The sequence below is a fragment of the Procambarus clarkii genome, chromosome 19, assembly GCF_040958095.1.
Source record: "Procambarus clarkii isolate CNS0578487 chromosome 19, FALCON_Pclarkii_2.0, whole genome shotgun sequence".
NCBI lineage: Eukaryota > Metazoa > Arthropoda > Malacostraca > Decapoda > Cambaridae > Procambarus > Procambarus clarkii.
In genome coordinates, this window is record NC_091168.1 from 6553991 (window position 1) to 6578715 (window position 24725).

The following is a 24725-nucleotide window of genomic DNA, read 5'->3' on the forward strand; positions in this document are numbered from 1 at the left end:
CGCCCATAGTCACCCACATGTAACCCGCTTGGAACACTCATACTGACACCCACCACACCCAAAAAAAACTTTCTGAAGTTTCGTGTCTACTTACGGCAGTTTTTGTGCTACAGTGTTCATTCAGGTATGAAATTAGTCGCAATAAATTAGACTATAATACTATAACGACTTAGGCCAATTATGTGTACTTACCAAGGGTAAGAAGATTGTAGAAAAATAAGTTGAGCATTTTCTCTCCACTCCACCTCCTTTAGGTACAAATTTCTGAAGTTGCTCAACAGATGTTCGTAGGTGGGGTGAAGCTGTTGCGGGTGGTTACTTCTTCTCCACCCAATACACCCTTTTTCGGTGGTAATTGGTGTAACACGGAATGACACACAGTCCAATATCGCAGGTCTTGCATCCTTTTCCAGTCTCCTTCCTTATATCTGACTTTGCGCACACGTGACACCTGCGACGTTTGGGCAGTTTGACAATTTCATGTTTCAGCTTGTAGTTTAGACGATGCTCTGAATCAACAATACGTCCCTGTTTTTTCAGTGTAGGTTGGATACTTGATTCTGAGTCATCTGTCTCAACTCATCAAGTGACATTGTACCAGAAATCTCGTGTTCAGATTCAGTGGAGGCTTCAGCTTGAGGTGTCGACGTAAACAGAGGGCGCCTCACACCCGACGGTCCAGGTGTTGACTTGTCGGCAGCATAGGCAGGACCTGTGTCATCATTTAGGTCTGGAGCTTGCACCAAGTGTGTATATGTTGTAGTTGTTGCAGGCCACTCTTCCTTGTCCCACTTCAATAAGGACCAAATAGCCACCTCGTGAAACTGAAGCAATGTTAGTTTCTTGCGGTCACTGGTGCTGCTTTTGTACAAAGAAAAGGCATTCTGCAAAGTCATTTGCAGAAAATAAAACGTTATTTTCTTAATCCACTTGTGACTTTTCCTGGCGAAATGGTAATGCTTCACCATATGATCGAAGTGGTCCACACCTTTCATGAACTTATTGTAGTCGCAAATTGCAATGGGTTTGTTCACTGTTACCTGTTCTAGTGCTGTTGTTCCGTCGCGTCTACGAACTCGTTTCCTTCGTTGAACTTGCTGTGTGTCTGCATTGTGGAGGTTGGTAATTATTGAGACCACTCGCTTGTCTTTCCACAGTAGAACGAAGGTGTTAACTTTGCGGAGGTATACTGTGGTATCCACTGGAAGTTTACCCTTGGCTATATTTTGCAGTTCCTTTGGGGCGCCACGTATTAGTCTAATTGTGCCACATGTGTAAACCCCAAGTTCTCGCAACTTCTCTGTCAGGCTAACTGAGTTGTAGTAGTTATACATATACAGGTGGTGACCTTTGTTCACTAGTGGCCGAATCAATCCAGTAACTGTTTCGTGTATCGTTTTACCAATACCAGAATACACGTCAAAACCACAAATGTAGCCAGTTGTTGATTCAGCTAGCATTTATAATTTCACGCCATATTTGTCTGGTTTGTTTGGATTGTACACCTTGAACGAGAGTCGGCCACGCCATGCCATTGTTCCTTTATCTAAACACAACTCTTTCATTGGCCAGTAAACTTCTGCAAACCTTTGTTTCAAGTAATCCATCACTGGTCTCATTTTTATCAACTTGTCAGTATTGTTCAAGGGAACCGCATTGTTATTGAACGTATGGAAAAACTGGGCTATACGCTGAAAGCGTTTCGTCGTCATAAACATGTTGAAGAACCGAGCATGCCATGGTTTACTTGTTTGCCAGTACATCCTCATAGTTGGGAGCCTGTTTATTCCCATCAATATACACAGTCCCAAATATCTGGCTATTTCTTTGACCCTCACTGGTTTCCAAATATCTTCGACATTTGCATTGGCCATCTGAAATATCTGTGAGGCGTACAAATTTGTTTCCTGTTTCAAGAACTCAATCAATGCACGAATAAAAAACAGCTGAATATATCCTAGTCCACTCGTTGGTTTGGTAATCCTTAGCCCCGGGGTTCCAGTAAAATCATCAAACAATGGGGGATTGTTGCTACGAGTCCAGCCATCACTAGCTCTAGGCTGGCGAGTATGTACTGGACGTGTATGCTTTCAAGGAGGCTCGGCTGGTCCATCTTCCTCACTCTCCTCCTCACTTGATAAAGCAATGCTAGAATCAGTGCTACTTTCCATAATGGGTGTTATTTTCCGAATACGAGAAACATGTCGTGTACTTAGCTGTTGTTTGGGCCTACAAACACCACGTGAGCGCCTTGTAGTGAGAGGCGGCGGTGTGGGTGCCCCCTCCTCCTCCACTGTAAGGCCCTCAGTATCTTCCTCAGTCGTTGTTGCCCCATGCGCTCCAGGTCCCCGAAGGTCACAATCTTCGTCCAAATTTTCAGCATCAGGTTCAATACCCTCAATATCATCTTCATAATCAACTTCCGATAAGGCATCCAAGAGGCCAGGAATCTTTGTGGGAGTTAGCTTCACTTGAGTGTACCTTCTGTAGATCTCACTTATTTTGTCATCGGTTAATGAACTGGATGCTCCCTTTGGCGAAACACTGCTTGGGCCTTGTGCAGGATCCATTGTAAGTGAATGTATTTGGTCAAATACACACGGAAAGGGGTAAAACTGCTTAAAATCGAGTAAGTTTGGCGCGCGAGGGGAGACAGCTCCGGCCACTACACGTGACAACAAAACAATGGGCCGATCACATGACCCAGTAGACCGACGTGCCACACGGCCTAATCGAGAGAACGGGAATTTCATGGTACGGTCATTTTGAAACAAACCAAAAGTAAATCGAATTTAAAGTGGATTTTATACAATTATTATTTAATGGAACATAAATTTACGACTCTTGGGTGGAAGCGATAGAAATGGATAGGTCGTAAATTTACGACCCCAGGGCGCGAAAGTGATCATCTCCACTACCACAAGAGCCTCATCTTCGACCATCATCACCGTTGTCTCCTCTTGTAGTGTTATCACCTAAGATAATAATTAGACAATTGAACAATTCAGGGGACACACCATCTCATACTGATTCGGAGTCCGACGTAATTAGCAACAATATTAATGCAGACATCGACAACCATCCTCCCCATCACTTGCATGTCAAACAGTAAAAGAAATAAGAAGTAGAGTGAAGGAGTGCCAGAGGAGTAACGCTTTTAAAATGTTGTCACAGTCTTCATCAGTTGTTACACCTATAAGTTTATACGACGCAGTTAATGTCATAATCCCTAAAGCAGCCAGAGAATTGAAGATGGGGATGCGTACCATCAGTGGTATAGTTATCGAAATTGATCACCGGAGAGATTTATATCGTGTGGCCACCAAATTTGGAACCATCGATCAGTATCTTTCTAGGACTGACTTCGATAAATGTGTAGACAGAATTATACCAAATCAAACTAATAACAGTGAGACAGTAGGACTTCGAGAAGTCGTTTGAAGACAGTCTAATTATTTTCTCAGTGATAATCGCTATAGGAAGATTCTAGTGTGTCATTGTAAACTCTTGCTGTGTATGAATCACAGATGTATTTGCCAGAGATACGGTCAAAGGTGTACCCCCAAATGCCGACATAATGTACAAATCTGTAAAAAAATTTAATAATAATAATAATCAAATACATATACATTTCAATATCCTTTATCATACCATGTTTGGATAAGTGCGAAAAATCATTTAAACCCCAACTGCTGTTACGACATGTTCCATAAACATAATTACCAAATCCCATTAATAGTTTTTTTATCTTTTGTATCGCACATTCAAGGGTAACTTTTTAAAATTATATAATTGATTCTATAAAATACATTCAAAATTATTTACAAAAAATAAATTTGGGATCTTATTTCACAAAAAATATTTTTGCTAAGTAAAAACCAAAAGTAAATACTTTGTTTTTTAGGTGACAAACTTTACATTTTATTTAAAACAAATTATTTAATTTAATATATGAAATATCTTTACAAAAAATAAATTTGGGCATTTTACAATATCCCCAAAAAATATTTTCGAGGTTTTATTACCCACAAATAATATATTTTGCGAGTTAAAGACCCCAGTATAGACTTCAAGTATTGTTATGTAAAAATCTATACAAAAATTTAAATAAAATAAGAAATATATAAATTCTTAAAACATTCACAATACATACAATTTGTTTCATAAAATTAATCAACTGGAAATAATTTTATATTATATATACCTGGAGAAACCTTTCATAATTTTATCTTCACAATAATATTTCAAAATAATATATAAAAATCATGAAAACAAGTTACTCCTAAACAATAATAACTCCTTATTGCATAAAATTGTGTTAATAAATTGTAATAAAAGTCAATAAAAAGTGGCAGTAAAGTATTTTTTCTAGTTTTTTCATGTCTTTTTGGTGTATAAAATATTATAAATCTAAAAAAAATTCTTACAAAAAAGTTACTTTTCTAAAATGTCATTATTTTTTGGTTTCTTTGACTGTCAAACTCGGTACTAATTTCAGTGTACTTGGTACAAAAATCTGTGTTCTCGGTGCTAGATTTTGTTCTATCGGCACTATATTCTGTGTTAGATACATTTAAATAGTTATTTTTTCCTTGGGAATTATAAAAAATTCCATCGAATCAGTTTTGAAATATGAAAATATTAGAAAACTCTAACCCCTTTCATTAGGTAAGCATATATATATTGATATATTATTATTATATATATTATATTTACATTATGTATAATATATATTTATTAATATAATTAATATAAAGAACTATTTTGAAATATGTGCGTGTTTGAAGTTATATTTACTTTGAAAGACAAGAATTAATTAAAAGATATTGTACTTGAAACGTCTATTGAACAATGTTTGAAATCGTGAACAGATAGATGTATGAAATTAAAACCTCCAAGTCCAATAACTGTCACCCCGGGTGTCAGAGTTAGTGGTTATAACATATTGTTTACAATGGCTTAATTTCATGCCTTAACTCCTTCAATATTCTCTTTGATATATCACATCATTGTGATTTCTTTGTTTTAAGGTTGAGTCAATCTGTCTGTCCATGGTTGGAGGTCAGATGCTTGGAGCTAGTCTTTAACTAAACACATTATTTTATTTCATAGTAAGACCTGTCGAAAACTGAATGCATCTAATTATAATAATAATAACCTATACACTTCCCTTCTCTCCCTCATTTATATTGCTTTATGCCTAAATGTTTATTATTAATATGATCGTTCAAGTAAATCTTAAGGAAGAAACCTTTAACACATATATGACACGTATAAGGCTTTTTGCCTGAATGTATTTTAAGATGTCTCTTAAAGCACATTTTATAATTAAAATTTCTTCCACGTAGAATATTTATAAAGATCTTTACCTGTATGTTTTTTTCAAGTGCGTTTTCAAGGCACGTTTATGTGTAAAAATTTTCATGCAATTAGAACATTGATAGGGCTTTTCGGGAATTTTTAAGTGTTTCTTCAACGAGTCTAGCCATCTGAATTTCTTATTACAATCTGAACACTGATGACGCTTCTCGAGATAATTTATCTTGGGATGAGGTGGTAATGGTAGCCAATTTATATCACTTTCACCCACTTTATCTTCATCACATTCATTTTGTAAGACTTCTCTCCGTCGGTTTGTCATGGTTAGATTATACTATATATATATACATATATATATATATATATATATATATATATATATATATATATATATATATATATATATATATATATATATATATATATATATATATATAAATATTTACTCATTTCTTATATATGAAAAAAGAGAACTATATTATATTTTTATTTTATAAAAGATTGAAAGATTCTATAGATTTTTTATAAAGAGAAAAAAAATATATACCACGTAAATAAAAAAGTTTAAAATTTACAAAAAGATCCATAAATTTAAAAAAAACTTCAATATTAGCGTTACTACCCCAATTCTTTTATTGTTCCTCGTTTAATTATTGGTGTTATTTTGACACCAGATGAGTCAGATTTAAAAGAATAATAGTTTAATGAAAGTCATCATAATGTTTTATATTACTATCTTCAGGTTATCTTGAGATGATTTCGGGGTTTTAGTGTCCCCGCGGCCCGGTCCTCGACCAGGCCTCCACCCCCAGGAAGCAGCCCGTGACAGCTGACTAACACCCAGGTACCTATTTTACTGCTAGGTAACAGGGGCATTCAGGGTGAAAGAAACTTTGCCCATTTGTTTCTGCCTCGTGCGGGAATCGAACCCGCGCCAGAGAACTACGAGCCCTGCACGCTATCCACCAGGCTACGAGGCCCCAATCTTTACTACGTCGAAGATTCGGAATTCAAAGACTTAGATTACATCGAACATACATTCGAGGTCTATACCTGTTTTCTAATTGACCATTCACTAATTTTTTCAAATCTGTCAAATCAAATTGAATCTGTTTTTCAAATCTAAGGTTGAAGGCCAAATGATTGATGTAAGACTTGAAGAAAACTAAATGCGTCTAAAAATAATGTAAACTCTTACGCTGTTCCTGTCTCTCCCTCACAATATTTCAGTTTAATGAATTACTTGTTACCTATATTCTTCAATACATATCGCCTCTTTCTCTAAATGTCTCTGCAAGTGGTTGTTAATAGTAAACTTTCTCCCACACATAAAACATATACAAGGTTTTATGCTTGTATGTATATTAAGATGATCATCCAAGTGGCCCCTACTAACAGACCCTTTAGCACATATATGACACTTATAAGGCATTTCGCCTTGATGTCTTTTTAAATGTGTCTTTAAGCTGGTTTTATAATTATAATTTCTCCCACACTTACAACATTTATGAAGACCTTCACCTGTATGAATTTTCAAATGCATTTTCAAGGTATGTTTTTTACTAAAACATTTCATGCACACAGAACATTGATAAAGCTTTTCATGTATTTTCAAGTGAGTCTTCAAGGAGTCTGGCCATCTAAATTTTTTATTACAGTCCGAACATTAATAACGTTTCTCGATATAATTTCTACCACTTCTAGTCTGTTTGGCTGTCTTCTTGTTAACATTGGTCGAAATAAAAACTGAGTTTAACATCATACAAAATATGTTTTATTCACTTTCCTTTTTAATAAGTAAATTTTATATAATATTATATATTAAAACAAATTTGGAAAAGGTGTAGTGGCTTATTAGACTGGTGGAATTTATTTGAAACAACATACAACATTTTTAATACTTACTAGACAGTAGGATGGGTATCAATCCCTCTGAGAAATTTATAAGGTAATGATCATGTCTCGGTTCCATTAATCTTTCCTCATAGCTCATACCCCTCAGCACAGGGATTAGCTTGGTGGCATCCCTCTGAACCTTTTCTAACTTCGTTTTGTGTTTGACTAGATGTGAACTTCATGCTGGAGCCGCATATTTCTAGTATAGGTCTGATATATATATATACGGTGTGTGTGTGTGTCTTGTTCCAGTAAACCTGGACCACAAAATACTTATAATCTAGGCCTTATGTTTAACGCCATAAAAAGTTTTAATGTTGATCAAAAAGTCTATTCTAATATGCAAAATGCCATGAATATATCTGTTCATCCGGGAGATATTCTTATCCCTGATTCAAAGATCTTTTTACAGATGTTAGCTATGCCGCCTAATCTCATAGACCAGGGAGTAAAAGTGATCTGGGTCGATACATACAGATCAAACGAAAATTTGACCCGCACCGATATCAATTCTCATATTCATACCAGCGTTACAGAGGAACTAATTCCCATACATTATCGACACAATAGATCTTAGGTCAGCATTCATCAGAAGTATCCATTTCAAAAAAGATATTCCTGACGATGTTCTAACATACATTACATGGGTGTTAGCTTTTGTATAAAAAGATACAAACGAAGAGGGTTCTATAGAATCTTTTTGGCTTCTACCATCGTCAGTCACCACAATAAATGTATAGGTTTTCTGAAGAGTGGGCCTGTTAGTTTCTTTTTCAAATAGTTCTGTGAGACGTCTGACATTCAAAAGCAGACGATCATGTTGAGGTAGAGAAAGTACTTCTTCGTCCTCATTGTATCCATTTACATTACCATGCGTCACATAAATGAAAAGAAAGGAATTGGTATATATTGGTAGTTGGTAAAAGAATTGCAACCGGGAGTGCTACTGTCCTCACACGGATTCTGCAGCCTCTCAGAGACACAAACCAGGGTTTTACACAATTTTCCCATGCACACACACACACACACAATAGGGTATGTATGAAAGCAAAGGAGCTGAACAAAAGGGCTTGGAGGAACTTCCGTAATAACAGAACACCAGAAAGTAGAGAGAGATACCAGAGAACCAGGAACGAGTATGTTAGTGTGAGAAGAGCAGCTGAGAAAAGGTATGAAAATGATATAGCTAATAAAGCCAGGACCGAACCAAAGCTACTACACAGTCACATCAGGAGGAAGACAACAGTGAAGGAACAGGTGATGAAACTTAGGGTGAGCGAGAACAGGTACACAGAGAATGACAAAGAGGTGTGTGAAAAACTCAACAAAAGGTTCCAGGAGGTCTTTACAATAGAACAGGGAGAAGTCACGGCGCTAGGAGAGGTGGCAGCAAACCAGGTGGCCTTGGAAAGGTTCGAAATTACAAGAGATGAGGTCAAGAAGCACCTATTGGAGCTGGATGTGAGAAAAGCTGTTGGGCCGGATGGAATCTCACCATGGGTATTGAAAGAGTATGCAGGAGCACTTTGCTTGCCACTCTCCATAGTGTATAGTAGGTCACTGGAAACGGGAGACCTACCAGAAATATGGAAGACTGCTAATGTAGTACCAATAATTAAAAAGGGTGACAGACAAGAGGCACTGAACTACAGGCCAGTGTCCTTAACCTGTATACCATGCAAGGTGATGGAGAAGATTGTGAGAAAAAACCTAGTAACACATCTGAAGAGAAGAGACTTCGTGACAACCCATCAACATGGGTTCAGGGAGGGTAAATCTTGCCTTACAGGCTTGATAGAATTCTACAATCAGGTGACAAAGATTAAGCAAGAAAGAGAAGGATGGGCGGACTGCATTTTTTGGACTGTCGGAAAGCCTTTGACACAGTACCCCATAAAAGGTTGATGCATAAGCTGGAGAAACAGGCAGGAGTAACTGGTAGGGCGCTCCAGTGGATAAGGGAGTACCTAAGCAATAGGAAGCAGAGAGTTATAGTGAGGGGTGAGACCTCAGAATGGCGTGAAGTCTCCAGTGGAGTCCCACAGGGCTCTGTGCTTGGACCTATCCTGTTTCTGATATAAGTAAATGATTTCCCAGAGGGTATAGACTCATTCCTCTCAATGTTTGCTGACGACGCCAAAATTATGAGAAGGATTAAGACAGAGGAGGACAGTTTGAGGATTCAAGAAGACCTAGACAAGCTGCAGGAATGGTCGAACAAATGGCTGTTAGAGTTTAACCCAAGGAAATGTAATGTAATAAAGATGGGGGTAGGAAGCAGGAGACCAGATATAAGGTATCACTTGGGAGATGAAATACTTCAAGAGTCAGAGAGAGAGAAAGACCTGGGGGTTGATATCACGCCAGACCTGTCCCCTGAAGCTCATATCAAGAGGATAACAGCAGCAGCATATGCCAGGTTGGCTAACATAAGAACGGCCTTTAGAAACTTGTGTAAGGAATCTTTCAGAGCATTATATACCATATATGTCAGACCAATCCTGGAGTATGCGGCTCCAGCATAGAGTCCATATCTAGTCAAGCGTAAGACTAAACTGGAAAAAGTTTAAAGGTTTGCCACCAGACTAGTACCCAAGCAGAGAGGTATGAGCTACGAGGAGAGACTACGGGAATTGAACCTCACTTCGTTGGAAGACAAAAGAGTTAGGGGGGACATGATCACCACATTCAAGATTCTCAAGGGAATCGACAGGGTTGATAAAGACAGGCTATTTAACACAAGGGGCACACGCACTAGGGGACACAGGTGGAAACTGAGTGCCCAAATGAGCCACAGAGATATTAGAAAGAACTTTTTTAGTGTCAAAGTGGTTGACAAATGGAATGCATTAGGAAGTAATGTGGTGGAGGCTGACTCCATACACAGTTTCAAGTGTAGATATGATAGAGCCCAATAGGCTCAGGAACCTGAACACCTGTTGATTGACGGTTGAGAGGCGGGACCAAAGAGCCAGAGCTCAACTCCCGCAAGCACAATTAGGTGAGTACAATTAGGTGGGTGAGTACACACACACACACACACACACCAATGTAACGGTTCTATTGTTACATAAAGTATGGTGACAAATAAACACAGACACTAAGATACTATATATATATTTGGTCGAATATACAGAAGTACACAGGTGATACTTTGGTGTGAGTTGAGCGCACTGAGCGTCGGTACAGTATGTATAATGTATAAAATATGTATAAGAAGAAGTCTACTTTACAGCTGTACGAAACAGTGTTTGAAGCAGAACTATTAAATGAAATTGGTTCGACAGAAGAGTTAGGGGGGACATGATCACCACATTCAAGATCCTCAAGGGAATTGACAGGGTTGATAAAGACAGACTGTTTAACACAAGGGGCACACGCACTACGGGACACAGGTGGAAACTGAGTGCCCAAATGAGCCACGGAGATATTAGAAAGAACTTTTTTAGTGTCAGAGTGGTTGACAAATGGAATGCATTAGGAAGTGATGTGGTGGAGGCTGACTCCATACACAGTTTCAAGTGTAGATATGATAGAGCCCAATAGGCTCAGGAACCTGTACACCTGTTGATTGACAGTTGAGAGGCGGGACCAAAGAGCCAGAGCTCAACCCCCGCAAGCACACCTAGGTGAGTACAACTACTCACCTTACTACTACTTACAAATGGTAAGCTAGAAATTTTAGCATGCCTAATACCCTACAATGGTACACACATATCCTTTCTGGGTATATACAACCCTGGTGGCACAATAAATTTAAATGAACTAGAATTCTATCTAAACCAACTACGGCAACCGATCATTGTTACAGGTGATCTCAATGCAAACCACCCCACATGGAGTAGAGGTACCCAAAATACTGCAGGCACCGATTTATATAACTACTTAGACACTACACCATATATTCTTCTTTCGCCGCCCTACCTTGCAACCTACTTTAACTACAGAACCAATTATGAAGCCTCATTGGACATCTGCTTTGGCTCTGCACACTTTCAACAAGAACTACAGTTTCATACTGGACCAGATATTGGAAGTGACCACAAACCCCTCATTATAAAATTTACTAACTTTCAGCCACCAACCCACCCCCTAACGCTCCCCAAGTGGAACATTAAGAAACTAGATAAGAAAAAATGGGCTGATACTGTCTGTCTCCCAGATACAGACGATGTAGACCCCAACACGCGACTGTCCACAATCACCTCGGCCATAAATTGTGCAGCCACCCAAATGCTCAAGAAAACTTCAGGACATAGGTCCAACAAACCACTTAAACCGTGGTGGAACGCGGAATGTGCACGAACAGTCGCTTTACGCCGACGAGCCATACAAAAACAAAGACGTCAACCCTCCCTACAGAACTGGGTTAATCTCCGGCGGGCTACAGCAGAAGCCAAAAAAACCATACTGTCAGCAAAGCGAGCATCATGGGCAAAATTTTGTGATAGCCTCACACCCACTACGCCACATTCAAAAGTCTGGGCTACATTTAACAGCATTAAAGGTCGCCCAACATTCCCTTCGTTCCCCCTGACGATCAACGGTTCACTCTGTCAAACACCTCAGGAGCGTGCAAATGTTCTTGCTGAATGTCTTAAAGTTACCCTCTCAACACCCTTCTTTCATGCCCAAGAACTCCCCCTTAGACAAGAAATTGACCGTGCCATACTGCTACCCATGCCTGGCGTCGACAACATATACACCTTAAGCGAGCTACAATTAGCCTTAACCCGCCTACCTCTTGGCAAGGCACCTGGAGAGGATGGAATTCCATATGAACTCATAAAACATCTCCCATCAACTGCACATAGTACTCTCCTAAACTATTACAACCTATGCTGGACTCACGGAAATATTCCCTCACAATGGCAGACCAGTATTATTCTTCCGTTCCTTAAACCAGGAAAAGACCCATCCCAACCTGCGTCATATAGACCTATTTCCCTACTATCATGCCTCAGTAAAGTCATGGAAAGACTAGTACATACTCGCCTCCAATGGTATCTAGAATATAATAATATTATACCGTCACTCCAAGCTGGATTTCGACCGCAATGCTCCACACTCGATCAGATACTCTGCCTTGAACATGAAATCCGCACCTCTCTCAGAAGCAGTAAATATTGTCTTGTTGTCTACTTAGACCTCAAAGGAGCTTTTGATAGCATTCCTCATACTTGCCTCCTCGCAAAGCTTGCGCGTTTAGGCGTACAGGGAAGATTACTTTTATGGTTAAAATCTTATCTTACGAACAGGACCTCTAAAGTCTATATACAAGGCGAGTTTTCCGATGACATCCCAATACAAACGGGTGTCCCACAAGGCTCCATATTAAGCCCAACCCTTTTTGCTGCATTCTTAGCAGATTTGCCTAACACCCATCCTGTTAACCTCTCGGCGTACGCCGACGACTTAACACTGTATTATTCAGACAACGCCTTACCAAATACAGTCTCAACAATGCAAACAGCACTTGATCACCTCATAGATTGGACACAACAATGGGGCCTTCAAGTTAGTACTACCAAAACCTATTATCAAATTTTCACTAAAAAAAGACTCGTTCATCTACCCACCCTCACAATACACAACACTCCCATCCAACACGTACGAGAACATAAATACCTTGGCATGCACTTAGACTCGCCCTCACTTACCTGGAAAGCACACATTCAACACCTTAAACAGACGACACAACCCCGACTCGCCATACTGAAAGCCCTCACTGGCACCACCTGGGGAGCACACCATAAAATCCTGCTCCGTTTCTATACAACCTACATTCGCAGCCAAATAGACTATTGTTGCCAAGCATATGCATCGGCTGCGCCTACCAACCTACAGAGCCTAGAGGTCATCCAAAACAATGCCATGCGACTTATATGTGGCGCAATGCGTTCCACTCCTATCCTCGGACTTTACGGGGAAACGGGCCTCACAAGCCTAGCCACCAGACGAGACATAATGTGTGCCAACTATCTGTCACTCTGTACCACTGCTCACCAGACACACCCATACAGATCAAAAATTAACCCAACAGTTAACCCACATAACCCCCGCTTCCCAACCAATCACTCACAACCTTTCCTCACACGGGCTACAAATAACCTCAATATAGACCTCTCTCTACTCCAAAACTCGGAAACCCAACTTACTGTTCCCCCTATTCCACCCTGGCTTTATACAACTCCTAATACAGCAATACAACTCGAAGACAACATTCCAAAGTCTGCACCAAACTCAGCCATAGCCTCAGTCTTTCTCTCAACAATGAAAAATTGCTACCCAAATACCACAGCGATTTATACAGATGGATCTCGCATCATCAAGAACAACGTACCCTCGGTCACTAGCGCTGTATGGATACCGGAATACCATCTCAAGCAGGGATGGCGGTTACCAAACCAACTATCTGTTTTCACAGCTGAATTATATGCCTTATATCAAGCTCTCCAAATAATCACAACATTACCAGTCGGGACATATACAATCTGCAGTGACTCCAAGAGTGCGATTCAAGCAATTACGTACTCTTCAAAAACGTGCAAGGAGTTTGTTTACCCATGTCTTCAACTTCTTCATGAACATCGATTGAACGGTTATGATACCTCTATCCAATGGGTCCCAGCGCATTGTGGTATTCTCCATAATGAACTAGTAGATCAACTAGCCAAAGCAATGCACAACACACCTCACATTACCCGTCATCCAATTCCCCATGTTGCACGTAAAGGAGCCTTCAAAAATACCATCACCCAAGATTTTGCAACGAAATGGAAAACGTCATGCTCACCTTTGTACTATGGGTCCATTAAAAAGAAATGGGAAACTTGGAAACATGTCAGATATAAAAGCAGAGAAATTGATATAGCGATGACCAGATTAAGGCTGGGACACACCAAACTAGCAGCACAAAGTTCTAAGTACAGAACAGACATCAACGAACTCTGCATCCACTGTCAGGTGCCTGAAACAATCGAACACTATCTCCTACATTGCTTCCGACACTATAGTGCCAGAGTAAATTTCAAACAAGAACTTATCTCACTTAAAATACCCTTTACCATCGAGCATATATTAGGAGGCGGTGACCACTCGTTACAAGAAAAATACCAAATAGTCAAAGCACTGGCTAAATATCTCCAATCGACCAACAAATTGGGTCACATCTGACCCGCGCCACATTTATACCTGGCGCCACCAACAGCTAAACACAGAAAACAAATGTTTCGTCGCAACACCAAGGATCAGCTGACGCCATAAACACAACACACTGCCCTACGGTGCGGCAAGTCTCCCTCTAACATCCACCTCTGTTTTAGTCGCCGCTCCTCTGTCTACAGCACAACGCAACAAGCACTTTTGAAACTCTTATCATCTTCAACATAAACGCCTCTACCAACATCTGTACTGGTGCAGTCATCGGGAGGACAAACCCTTCATGCAAACTGCACCTACTATCAAGAAGAAGAAGAGTACAACTAGGTGAGTACACACACACACACTATGCCATGTCGTGGCATTGTCGACATAGGTGTGTTAGGGATCATCCTGGGAGTAAGTTCGAACCCTCATCATGGCCCCTTTTGGATTTTTTCATTTGATGCATCATGCTATTGTGATTTCTGATGTGAATAATAAGACCAACAACTGAGAAGTATATACATTGTTTACCTTTCAGCCATCGTTTGGATGAAGAAAAAATTATCTTTTATCCCACTGGGGAAGCCCTAATATTCATGAATTGCCATCGACTAAAAGCACTAATACCCTTTGATAGTGAAAGATTAATTAAATGTAAAATAAAAAAAATAAAAGTAAATCACTTTTACCACGATGACACATACTCCACTTTCGTTAATAACAACCATATCAACAAAGAATGCTGTAAATCCTCAACAACTGTTTCAGTTATTACCCCAGCCGCATGTTGCAGAGTTGAGAATAGCTAACAGAATACATCAAGATTCTTACTGGGGTCCAATAACAACTACTCATGGGCAAGATAATAATAAGAATACAGAAATAGCACCAGAAAAAAGTCAATGTCGGTAAGAAAATGAAAAACTGGGCTGTTTTTTTATGTATCTGTCTTTTTTGATTGGTTTAATAGTCAAGTTTTATCTACTAGGAACAAATATTTATAAATCATTAGTGTCATTATTATTTTGTATTATTGCTCTTTTATTAATTACATTTATATTAACCTATCATCAATATCAATACAAATCAATTGTTTCTTATGCCCAGAAAATAGCCCCTCCAGCTAAACAACTTATAAATTTAATAAATTATTAAATTTCATGGCACTCATTATTTTTGCTTCCTGATTCTCATCATCAATTTACACTTAAAGTTTCCCCTCCACTTAATAGTGAGTCACCGCTCACCGCATAATATTGTTAATAAGACTGGAAAGGCAGTACTTACTGCCAGTACTGAACACAAACCACCATCATCCACCACAACATGAGGGGGAAAAAACAGGCCTGAGAGATGGCAATAAATATCCACCTAAAAACGAGTTGTGAATACAGCGACTTGACTCCATTATGTACAGTAAAAGTTTAAAACGAGTAAGGATAATTTAGACAATTATTTTATCGAGTTTAAGGATGATCTGAATAATCCCGCCATTTTGCTAAAAATTACCTCTTTATTATCTGTTAGATTAGAGACCTGCCCTAAACGCTGTGCTTACTAGTGGCTTTACAAGAATGTGAACACATCATGCTATGTACTCTCATAAACCAAATGTAACTTATTGCATATATATAAATAAATAAATAAATTATAGATGACGATAATTTTCAACTATTGCCATTGCCATTGGCTTATCCCAATAAAAACATCCAACAAATATTTGTATCCATCACTCTTTAAAAAAGTACATTTTAAATAACAGGTAATGTGATATGTATTACGTTAACATGCTCCGGGTAGATGGGACTCGATAGCCCGGGAAGGCAGCCCATCTAGGGGAAGGAAAACCCTGATTTTAAACCTCCGCTGCCTTGCGGCCATACCCCTTTTTGGGGAAAGACTTCAGGAGTCAACCTCGAGGAAAAATCCGGAGTTGGAGCCCCTAAGGCAGTTCGTTGTTGATGTCGACCTCGTTCTGGCAGCTCCTGCGACGTTGCTGGAACCATGTGTATTGGCATTTGCCTTTCTATTGGATAATTTCAGCAACGTGGAGAGGGGGAACCTGCTGCATGGGTAACAGCTTCTCCTCCATATCTACCTACCCAGGCTTTGCGCCCTGTCAAGGCGCAACTCCATAGTCTTAGACTGATGGATGCCTAATAATTACGTTAACAATAGGAAACATTAGGAAATAAAATCACATCATTCCCATATCTCTATACATCTCTTAATATCATTCCAATCGCATTGTTAATGATTTTTATTGATGCGCTCAATAATTTAAGAAAGAGTTGGTGTCTTGGAAAAGCATTTAGGCGCATTAAAAATAATTATTTATGGTTCGTTTTCATTAAAAAACACAAGATCGTTATAAAATATTACATCTATTATGCTTCTCTTTATATCATTCCAATCGTATTGCCAATGATTTTTTTAAAGATGCATTCAACATTATAAGATGCAGTTGGTGTGTTGGGGAAGCTATTAGGCACATTAGAAGTAAACATTTATGGCTCGTTTTCATGAAAAAACACAAGATCGTTTTGAAATATTAGATATATGAAACCTCTCTCAATATCATTCCAATCCTATTGTCAATGATTATTTTAAAGATGCACTCAACATTATAAGATACAGTTAGTGTATTGGGAAAGCTTTTAGGCACATTAAAAATAATCGTTTATGGTTCATTTTCATTAGAAACCCAAGATCGTTATAAAATAATAGATCTATGAAACCTCTCTGAATATGATTCCAATCGTATTGTCAATGATTTTTTAATGATGGATGACACCAACTGCATTATAAGATGCAGTTGGTGTGTTGGGGAAGCTATTAGGCACATTAAAAGTAAGCATTTATGGTTCGTTTTCATTTTGAGATTTTATGAGTTTTTCTAGAAAAAACACATGATCGTTTTAAAACTAATTTTAATATGGTTCCCATCGCGTTTTTAATGATTTTCGTAGATGATCGCAACATTATAAGAAGCTGTTGAGGTCATGTAAATGATATTAAGCACATTAAAAAAATTATTCTAGGGTTCGTTTTCATTTTGAAATTTCATGAGTTTCTTTTAAAAGAAAATAGGCGATCGTTTGCCTGGCCCGCCAGACGATGATCCCCAGGGCATTCTACAGTGAGTTGGCTTGGCATTTCTTGTGAGAGCCCACCCACACTAAAACAACTTGTGAATACAGGGGCATAAAGCGACCTGTCTCCAGCATGTACCGTAAAAGTTTAAAAACAAACGAGGATAATTGAGACAACCATTTTATCGAGTTTAATGATCTAAATAATCACATCCTATTAAATGATGTTAGTCTTTCAACTATTGACATTGCCATTAGCTTTTAGCAAAATAAATGCATCAACAAATATTTGTATCCACCACTCTTTTTTAAAAAGTACTTATAATTGGATGAAAATAAAGATTTAACAAGTATATATAAAACTATAAACTCACTTATTATTATTATAATAATAATAATAATAATAATAATAATAATAATAATATACCATAATAATGATATTTTTATTATGATGATATATATATATATACTATAAAAAAGAATAGAGGGGTTTAGTTTTATAATAATATGTTATGTTATATGTAATATGTTAACAACAGGAAACCTTATGAAATACAATCACATCACTCTCATATCTCTATACCTTTCTCAATATCATTCCAATCGCGTTTTTAATTATTTTTATAGATACACTCAATATTATTAGAAAGAGTTAGTGTCTTGGGGAAGCTATTAAGCACATTAAAAATAAAAATCTACGGGTCGTATTCGTTTTGAGATTTTATGAGTTTCTCTAGAAAAAATAAAAGATCGTTATAAAACTATATCTCTCTTAATATGGCACCAATCGCGTTTTTAATTATTTTCGTAGATGATCGCAACAGTATAAGAAGCAGTTGGGGTCATAGAAATGCTATTATGCACATTAAAAATAATATTATCTGGTTCGTTTTAATTTTGAGATTTCATGAGTTTTTCTAAAAGTAAATATGCGATCATTTGCCTGGCCCGCCAGGCGATGATCCCTTGCACACTCTACAGTGAGTTGGTCTGGCATTTCTTGTGATCATCACCTGGCGGGCAAGGGAAACTTTCGCGTATTTTCTTTTAGAGAAGCTCGTGAAATCTCAAATTAAAACCGAACCATAAAATCTTATTTTTAATGTGCTTAATAGCTTTTCCAAAACTCCAACTGCTTCTTTTAATGTTGCGATCATCTATGAAAATCATTAAAAATGCGATTGGAATGATATTAAAAGAGGTATAGAGATGTAGGAGAGATGTGATCGTAAGGTTCCCTGTTGTTAACATATTACGTATCACATTACCTATTATTTATAAGGTACGTTTTTAAAGAGTGGTGGATACAAATATTTGTTGATATTTATTAAATTTATTTACCTGAAAATTACTTACTTCACTTTACCATATACATCCTTTTTTTGGAGTGGCGTATAAAGTTGCACATATTGTCCAAATGACATGGTATCACATAAATCCTGCTCAACATGGGCTACATTAGATGAAACGGGGGGAATCGAAGTATGTATATTTACTTTTTTATCAACAACTTGAAAATACTCACTTGGATTCTTAATTTCAACAGAATAATTAGGCGAGATAAAAACTGAACTTTTTTGATATTGATGATAGGTTAATATAAATGTAATTAATAAAAGAGCAATAATACAAAATAATAATGACACTAATGATTTATAAATATTTGTTCCTAGTAGATAAAACTTGACTATTAAACCAATCAAAAAAGACAGATACATAAAAAAACAGCCCAGTTTTTCATTTTCTTACCGACATTGACTTTTTTCTGGTGCTATTTCTGTATTCTTATTATTATCTTGCCCATGAGTAGTTGTTATTGGACCCCAGTAAGAATCTTGATGTATTCTGTTAGCTATTCTCAACTCTGCAACATGCGGCTGGGGTAATAACTGAAACAGTTGTTGAGGATTTACAGCATTCTTTGTTGATATGGTTGTTATTAACGAAAGTGGAGTATGTGTCATCGTGGTAAAAGTGATTTACTTTTATTTTTTTTATTTTACATTTAATTAATCTTTCACTATCAAAGGGTATTAGTGCTTTTAGTCGATGGCAATTCATGAATATTAGGGCTTCCCCAGTGGGATAAAAGATAATTTTTTCTTCATCCAAACGATGGCTGAAAGGTAAACAATGTATATACTTCTCAGTTGTTGGTCTTATTATTCACATCAGAAATCACAATAGCATGATGCATCAAATGAAAAAATCCAAAAGGGGCCATGATGAGGGTTCGAACTTACTCCCAGGATGATCCCTAACACACCTATGTCGACAATGCCACGACATGGCATAGTGTGTGTGTGTGTACTCACCTAGTTGTACTCTTCTTCTTCTTGATAGTAGGTGCAGTTTGCATGAAGGGTTTGTCCTCCCGATGACTGCACCAGTACAGATGTTGGTAGAGGCGTTTATGTTGAAGATGATAAGAGTTTCAAAAGTGCTTGTTGCGTTGTGCTGTAGACAGAGGAGCGGCGACTAAAACAGAGGTGGATGTTAGAGGGAGACTTGCCGCACCGTAGGGCGGTGTGTTGTGTTTATGGCGTCAGCTGATCCTTGGTGTTGCGACGAAACATTTGTTTTCTGTGTTTAGCTGTTGGTGGCGCCAGGTATAAATGTGGCGCGGGTCAGATGTGACCCAATTTGTTGGTCGATTGGAGATATTTAGCCAGTGCTTTGACTATTTGGTATTTTTCTTGTAACGAGTGGTCACCGCCTCCTAATATATGCTCGATGGTAAAGGGTATTTTAAGTGAGATAAGTTCTTGTTTGAAATTTACTCTGGCACTATAGTGTCGGAAGCAATGTAGGAGATAGTGTTCGATTGTTTCAGGCACCTGACAGTGGATGCAGAGTTCGTTGATGTCTGTTCTGTACTTAGAGCTTTGTGCTGCTAGTTTGGTGTGTCCCAGCCTTAATCTGGTCATCGCTATATCAATTTCTCTGCTTTTATATCTGACATGTTTCCAAGTTTCCCATTTCTTTTTAATGGACCCATAGTACAAAGGTGAGCATGACGTTTTCCATTTCGTTGCAAAATCTTGGGTGATGGTATTTTTGAAGGCTCCTTTACGTGCAACATGGGGAATTGGATGACGGGTAATGTGAGGTGTGTTGTGCATTGCTTTGGCTAGTTGATCTACTAGTTCATTATGGAGAATACCACAATGCGCTGGGACCCATTGGATAGAGGTATCATAACCGTTCAATCGATGTTCATGAAGAAGTTGAAGACATGGGTAAACAAACTCCTTGCACGTTTTTGAAGAGTACGTAATTGCTTGAATCGCACTCTTGGAGTCACTGCAGATTGTATATGTCCCGACTGGTAATGTTGTGATTATTTGGAGAGCTTGATATAAGGCATATAATTCAGCTGTGAAAACAGATAGTTGGTTTGGTAACCGCCATCCCTGCTTGAGATGGTATTCCGGTATCCATACAGCGCTAGTGACCGAGGGTACGTTGTTCTTGATGATGCGAGATCCATCTGTATAAATCGCTGTGGTATTTGGGTAGCAATTTTTCATTGTTGAGAGAAAGACTGAGGCTATGGCTGAGTTTGGTGCAGACTTTGGAATGTTGTCTTCGAGTTGTATTGCTGTATTAGGAGTTGTATAAAGCCAGGGTGGAATAGGGGGAACAGTAAGTTGGGTTTCCGAGTTTTGGAGTAGAGAGAGGTCTATATTGAGGTTATTTGTAGCCCGTGTGAGGAAAGGTTGTGAGTGATTGGTTGGGAAGCGGGGGTTATGTGGGTTAACTGTTGGGTTAATTTTTGATCTGTATGGGTGTGTCTGGTGAGCAGTGGTACAGAGTGACAGATAGTTGGCACACATTATGTCTCGTCTGGTGGCTAGGCTTGTGAGGCCCGTTTCCCCGTAAAGTCCGAGGATAGGAGTGGAACGCATTGCGCCACATATAAGTCGCATGGCATTGTTTTGGATGACCTCTAGGCTCTGTAGGTTGGTAGGCGCAGCCGATGCATATGCTTGGCAACAATAGTCTATTTGGCTGCGAATGTAGGTTGTATAGAAACGGAGCAGGATTTTATGGTGTGCTCCCCAGGTGGTGCCAGTGAGGGCTTTCAGTATGGCGAGTCGGGGTTGTGTCGTCTGTTTAAGGTGTTGAATGTGTGCTTTCCAGGTAAGTGAGGGCGAGTCTAAGTGCATGCCAAGGTATTTATGTTCTCGTACGTGTTGGATGGGAGTGTTGTGTATTGTGAGGGTGGGTAGATGAACGAGTCTTTTTTTAGTGAAAATTTGATAATAGGTTTTGGTAGTACTAACTTGAAGGCCCCATTGTTGTGTCCAATCTATGAGGTGATCAAGTGCTGTTTGCATTGTTGAGACTGTATTTGGTAAGGCGTTGTCTGAATAATACAGTGTTAAGTCGTCGGCGTACGCCGAGAGGTTAACAGGATGGGTGTTAGGCAAATCTGCTAAGAATGCAGCAAAAAGGGTTGGGCTTAATATGGAGCCTTGTGGGACACCCGTTTGTATTGGGATGTCATCGGAAAACTCGCCTTGTATATAGACTTTAGAGGTCCTGTTCGTAAGATAAGATTTTAACCATAAAAGTAATCTTCCCTGTACGCCTAAACGCGCAAGCTTTGCGAGGAGGCAAGTATGAGGAATGCTATCAAAAGCTCCTTTGAGGTCTAAGTAGACAACAAGACAATATTTACTGCTTCTGAGAGAGGTGCGGATTTCATGTTCAAGGCAGAGTATCTGATCGAGTGTGGAGCATTGCGGTCGAAATCCAGCTTGGAGTGACGGTATAATATTATTATATTCTAGATACCATTGGAGGCGAGTATGTACTAGTCTTTCCATGACTTTACTGAGGCATGATAGTAGGGAAATAGGTCTATATGACGCAGGTTGGGATGGGTCTTTTCCTGGTTTAAGGAACGGAAGAATAATACTGGTCTGCCATTGTGAGGGAATATTTCCGTGAGTCCAGCATAGGTTGTAATAGTTTAGGAGAGTACTATGTGCAGTTGATGGGAGATGTTTTATGAGTTCATATGGAATTCCATCCTCTCCAGGTGCCTTGCCAAGAGGTAGGCGGGTTAAGGCTAATTGTAGCTCGCTTAAGGTGTATATGTTGTCGACGCCAGGCATGGGTAGCAGTATGGCACGGTCAATTTCTTGTCTAAGGGGGAGTTCTTGGGCATGAAAGAAGGGTGTTGAGAGGGTAACTTTAAGACATTCAGCAAGAACATTTGCACGCTCCTGAGGTGTTTGACAGAGTGAACCGTTGATCGTCAGGGGGAACGAAGGGAATGTTGGGCGACCTTTAATGCTGTTAAATGTAGCCCAGACTTTTGAATGTGGCGTAGTGGGTGTGAGGCTATCACAAAATTTTGCCCATGATGCTCGCTTTGCTGACAGTATGGTTTTTTTGGCTTCTGCTGTAGCCCGCCGGAGATTAACCCAGTTCTGTAGGGAGGGTTGACGTCTTTGTTTTTGTATGGCTCGTCGGCGTAAAGCGACTGTTCGTGCACATTCCGCGTTCCACCACGGTTTAAGTGGTTTGTTGGACCTATGTCCTGAAGTTTTCTTGAGCATTTGGGTGGCTGCACAATTTATGGCCGAGGTGATTGTGGACAGTCGCGTGTTGGGGTCTACATCGTCTGTATCTGGGAGACAGACAGTATCAGCCCATTTTTTCTTATCTAGTTTCTTAATGTTCCACTTGGGGAGCGTTAGGGGGTGGGTTGGTGGCTGAAAGTTAGTAAATTTTATAATGAGGGGTTTGTGGTCACTTCCAATATCTGGTCCAGTATGAAACTGTAGTTCTTGTTGAAAGTGTGCAGAGCCAAAGCAGATGTCCAATGAGGCTTCATAATTGGTTCTGTAGTTAAAGTAGGTTGCAAGGTAGGGCGGCGAAAGAAGAATATATGGTGTAGTGTCTAAGTAGTTATATAAATCGGTGCCTGCAGTATTTTGGGTACCTCTACTCCATGTGGGGTGGTTTGCATTGAGATCACCTGTAACAATGATCGGTTGCCGTAGTTGGTTTAGATAGAATTCTAGTTCATTTAAATTTATTGTGCCACCAGGGTTGTATATACCCAGAAAGGATATGTGTGTACCATTGTAGGGTATTAGGCATGCTAAAATTTCTAGCTTACCATTTGTAAGTAGTAGTAAGGTGAGTAGTTGTACTCACCTAGGTGTGCTTGCGGGGGTTGAGCTCTGGCTCTTTGGTCCCGCCTCTCAACTGTCAATCAACAGGTGTACAGGTTCCTGAGCCTATTGGGCTCTATCATATCTACACTTGAAACTGTGTATGGAGTCAGCCTCCACCACATCACTTCCTAATGCATTCCATTTGTCAACCACTCTGACACTAAAAAAGTTCTTTCTAATATCTCCGTGGCTCATTTGGGCACTCAGTTTCCACCTGTGTCCCGTAGTGCGTGTGCCCCTTGTGTTAAACAGTCTGTCTTTATCAACCCTGTCAATTCCCTTGAGGATCTTGAATGTGGTGATCATGTCCCCCCTAACTCTTCTGTCGAACCAATTTCATTTAATAGTTCTGCTTCAAACACTGTTTCGTACAGCTGTAAAGTAGACTTCTTCTTATACATATTTTATACATTATACATACTGTACCGACGCTCAGTGCGCTCAACTCACACCAAAGTATCACCTGTGTACTTCTGTATATTCGACCAAATATATATATAGTATCTTAGTGTCTGTGTTTATTTGTCACCATACTTTATGTAACAATAGAACCGTTACATTGGTGTGTGTGTGTGTGTGTGTGTACTCACCCACCTAATTGTACTCACCTAATTGTGCTTGCGGGAGTTGAGCTCTGGCTCTTTGGTCCCGCCTCTCAACCGTCAATCAACAGGTGTTCAGGTTCCTGAGCCTATTGGGCTCTATCATATCTACACTTGAAACTGTGTATGGAGTCAGCCTCCACCACATTACTTCCTAATGCATTCCATTTGTCAACCACTTTGACACTAAAAAAGTTCTTTCTAATATCTCTGTGGCTCATTTGGGCACTCAGTTTCCACCTGTGTCCCCTAGTGCGTGTGCCCCTTGTGTTAAATAGCCTGTCTTTATCAACCCTGTCGATTCCCTTGAGAATCTTGAATGTGGTGATCATGTCCCCCCTAACTCTTTTGTCTTCCAACGAAGTGAGGTTCAATTCCCGTAGTCTCTCCTCGTAGCTCATACCTCTCTGCTTGGGTACTAGTCTGGTGGCAAACCTTTAAACTTTTTCCAGTTTAGTCTTACGCTTGACTAGATA

General features: G+C 39.2%; 1 protein-coding gene across 1 annotated transcript; it reads right to left on the reverse strand.

Annotated features, from left to right (window-relative positions):
- Positions 1-536: 536 nt before the first annotated feature.
- On the reverse strand, positions 537-1460 carry LOC138366575 (piggyBac transposable element-derived protein 4-like). The gene has a single exon (XM_069327611.1). It carries the CDS (start codon positions 1458-1460, stop codon positions 537-539), a length of 924 nt encoding a protein of 307 aa, XP_069183712.1.
- Between the last annotated feature and the right edge of the window lie 23265 nt (positions 1461-24725).